A 2621-nucleotide genomic window follows, 5' to 3' on the forward strand; every position below is an offset into this window, starting at 1 on the left:
CTGAACCGATCGGCTCAGGAGTACGGTTACGCCCAGAAAGGCGTCCTCCACATTCCATGCCACGTCATCGTCTTCGAGCGCGTCGTCGACTCGCTCCGACTCGGCCTCACAGGTGAGTCGACGCGCGACCTCCAGGAGCTCGCCGCGTCATTCTCCGGCGAAGATCTGTCTTTTTTTGTACCCGGAGCTACAGAGTAGGTGATGCCGAAGAAGATGGAGGAGGAGAAGAAGAAGAAGCAACGCAAACGGCGTCGTTTTCTATTTTTTTTTTTTAAATTTTCTAATTTTGTAAATATTATACAATTTTCGTTCTTGGATTTTTTTTCCCCTTTTTTTCGGTCTGATCGGAATGTCTTGCCTTCTGTAATGTTGTTGATCTTCAAACAAAGATCCAATTGTTCTGGTTTCGTTTTTCTTCGAAAACCCTATGTTTTGTTACCGGGAAAATCGAGGAAATTCATATGATAGATTTTCTCTCCGGCTCAAGAATCTAAACCCTCTTGTTTGGTTGCCGAGAAACAGAGGGAAAACCAGAGAAAATTTGCCTTGTAATTTTAACATTTTAGTTCTTAAATTTATCTGATAATTTGGTTTAGAAATTGAGATATTTTCTAAATTTTGATATTTTTTGTGTTTTTATTATAAATCAGACAAAAAATCACAAGTCCGAAAGCAGTAAACATTATCTAAAGCTCATCCCTTTCGCTTTGTTTGAATGGTAGTGATGTTGGGTCGTCAAAATACGATAGATATAATGGCAAAGAACAAAGTGTGATTACTGATATTAATTAACAGTCATGTAAATAAAAGCTCAAAGCTTATAAAGAATAATGATCGCAAGCATGATGACCCTTGATGCATTACCAAACAATATGATGCCATCTTCCTCTTTCTATGACATATCGCTTATATTTCTTTTTATGTATGAACATCCAACGTGCATACAATTTATTCAACCGCAAATTTTTTTTTTATAAAAAAAATCTAAATACAAAAGGAATTTTGGATTTAATTGATATTCCGTACAGGACAAAAACTATATTATATATATATATATATGAAATTTAATAACTATGATACAATACACAAGTTGATATATATATATATATATATTTATTTATTTATCTATTTTTATGTGTCTCTTTTTGTGTTTGCTTGTTTCTTGGTCGCCGGAGGCGAGGGGAGGGATGGAGAATCCAAACCCTCGACACGCCGAGACGGTGACAAAACCGTGATTTAGGGACAAAGTCAGGGTCACTTTCGGCATTTAACGTGGAATTATAGTTTTTGTGTCCTGTACGGAATATCCGATACACAAAGTACTCTTTTCCTGATGATGGGTGGCAAACAGAAGCATCCAAAGATCCGATATAGTGCTTTTATTATTATATTTGTATCGATTCTCATATTTGTATCGGTTCATACAAATCCCTGTAATTATCTACAAAAAAGGGAAAAAAAAGATAAAAAAATTAAATATAATAAAAAAGAGAGAGGGGGATCAGTTAATTAATTTTTGATAGAATATGTTTTAGATAATTTCGTAAAAGAAAAAGAGAGGAGGAAACGTGCCGGAAAAAATGGCTGTAATTGAGCAGACAAGAAATGATAAGTGATGTCATGATTATCATCATCATCATCATCATCTTTATTATTATTATTATTATTATTATTATTATTATTATTATTATTATTATTATTATTATTGAGGATTTTGTTGCAATTTTTATTTTTGCTTTTAAGTCAAACTCGGAACTCATCTCGATGTTGATTTTTATTTCCTGGTATCACCTTCTCACCTAATTTTTGTCCAATTTTCTTTGACAGAGACTATAATACTTATCCCATGTAATATACAATCCATTGTGTACACATTAGGGATTACAGGAGATGAATATTTCTAATGTTAGATTCTCAATTCGATTATTTTTACGTTTACATATATCATATATAACTGTTTTTATGTAGCTTTTTATTCGTATTTTTTATTATTATTAAAAGTAGTAGTTTAAATTTGTTGATCTTTTTTATATTTGAATGTGATTGGATTAATTTGATGCAGACAAATATTATAATAGAGAATGGTTATGATATAATTAAGTTTTTAAAATTTGGGTTTAGGGTTTAACCAAAACAATAATAAGCTAAGATTTTAAAGTATATGGAATTAAAATTCCGTACGCCAAATCTAGGTTTTGGATTATAAATCACTCGTTTATCCAAAGGTATTTTGTCCAATCCTAGTACGTATCTTTATATATATATATATATGTATATATCAAGTGTTTCAAAACTAATTGTCATAGGATATCAATTATAAGGCAGTTTATTATTATTATTATTATTATTATTATTATTATTATTATTATTAGCATCATAATACATTTGGAAAACCAAAATAGTCTAGAGGGTTATCTTTGCATGTTGTGATTTTATTGAATAATTGAAACCGATGTTTCTTTATTTATGAATTATGGCGTGATTTTATCCGCTCCCCACTCTCAAGCTACAATAGTTTCCTTCCTTGGATATATTTTTGGTGTTTTTTTAAAAATAATAAAAAACACTTTAATTTAAAATTTAAAAACAAACATTAGTGGGTTGCAAATAATCGTTTGGAC

At 30.9% G+C, this 2621-nt stretch overlaps 1 protein-coding gene across 2 annotated transcripts in view; it reads left to right on the top strand.

The window, feature by feature from the left end:
* LOC104812360 (auxin-responsive protein SAUR41) overlaps positions 1–408 on the top strand; it is a 1066-nt gene extending 658 nt beyond the window's left edge. The window contains exon 2 of one of the 2 annotated variants that reach the window (XM_010539485.2): positions 6–408. In XM_010539485.2, coding sequence (XP_010537787.1) covers positions 6–198 — 193 coding nt within the window. In that variant the 3' untranslated portion in view covers positions 199–408. The other variant, XM_010539483.1, reaches the window with a different exon arrangement.
* The last annotated feature ends 2213 nt before the right edge of the window (positions 409–2621 follow it).

This window comes from Tarenaya hassleriana, unplaced genomic scaffold (genome assembly GCF_000463585.1).
Source record: "Tarenaya hassleriana unplaced genomic scaffold, ASM46358v1 Cleome2, whole genome shotgun sequence".
Taxonomy (NCBI): Eukaryota; Viridiplantae; Streptophyta; class Magnoliopsida; order Brassicales; family Cleomaceae; genus Tarenaya; species Tarenaya hassleriana.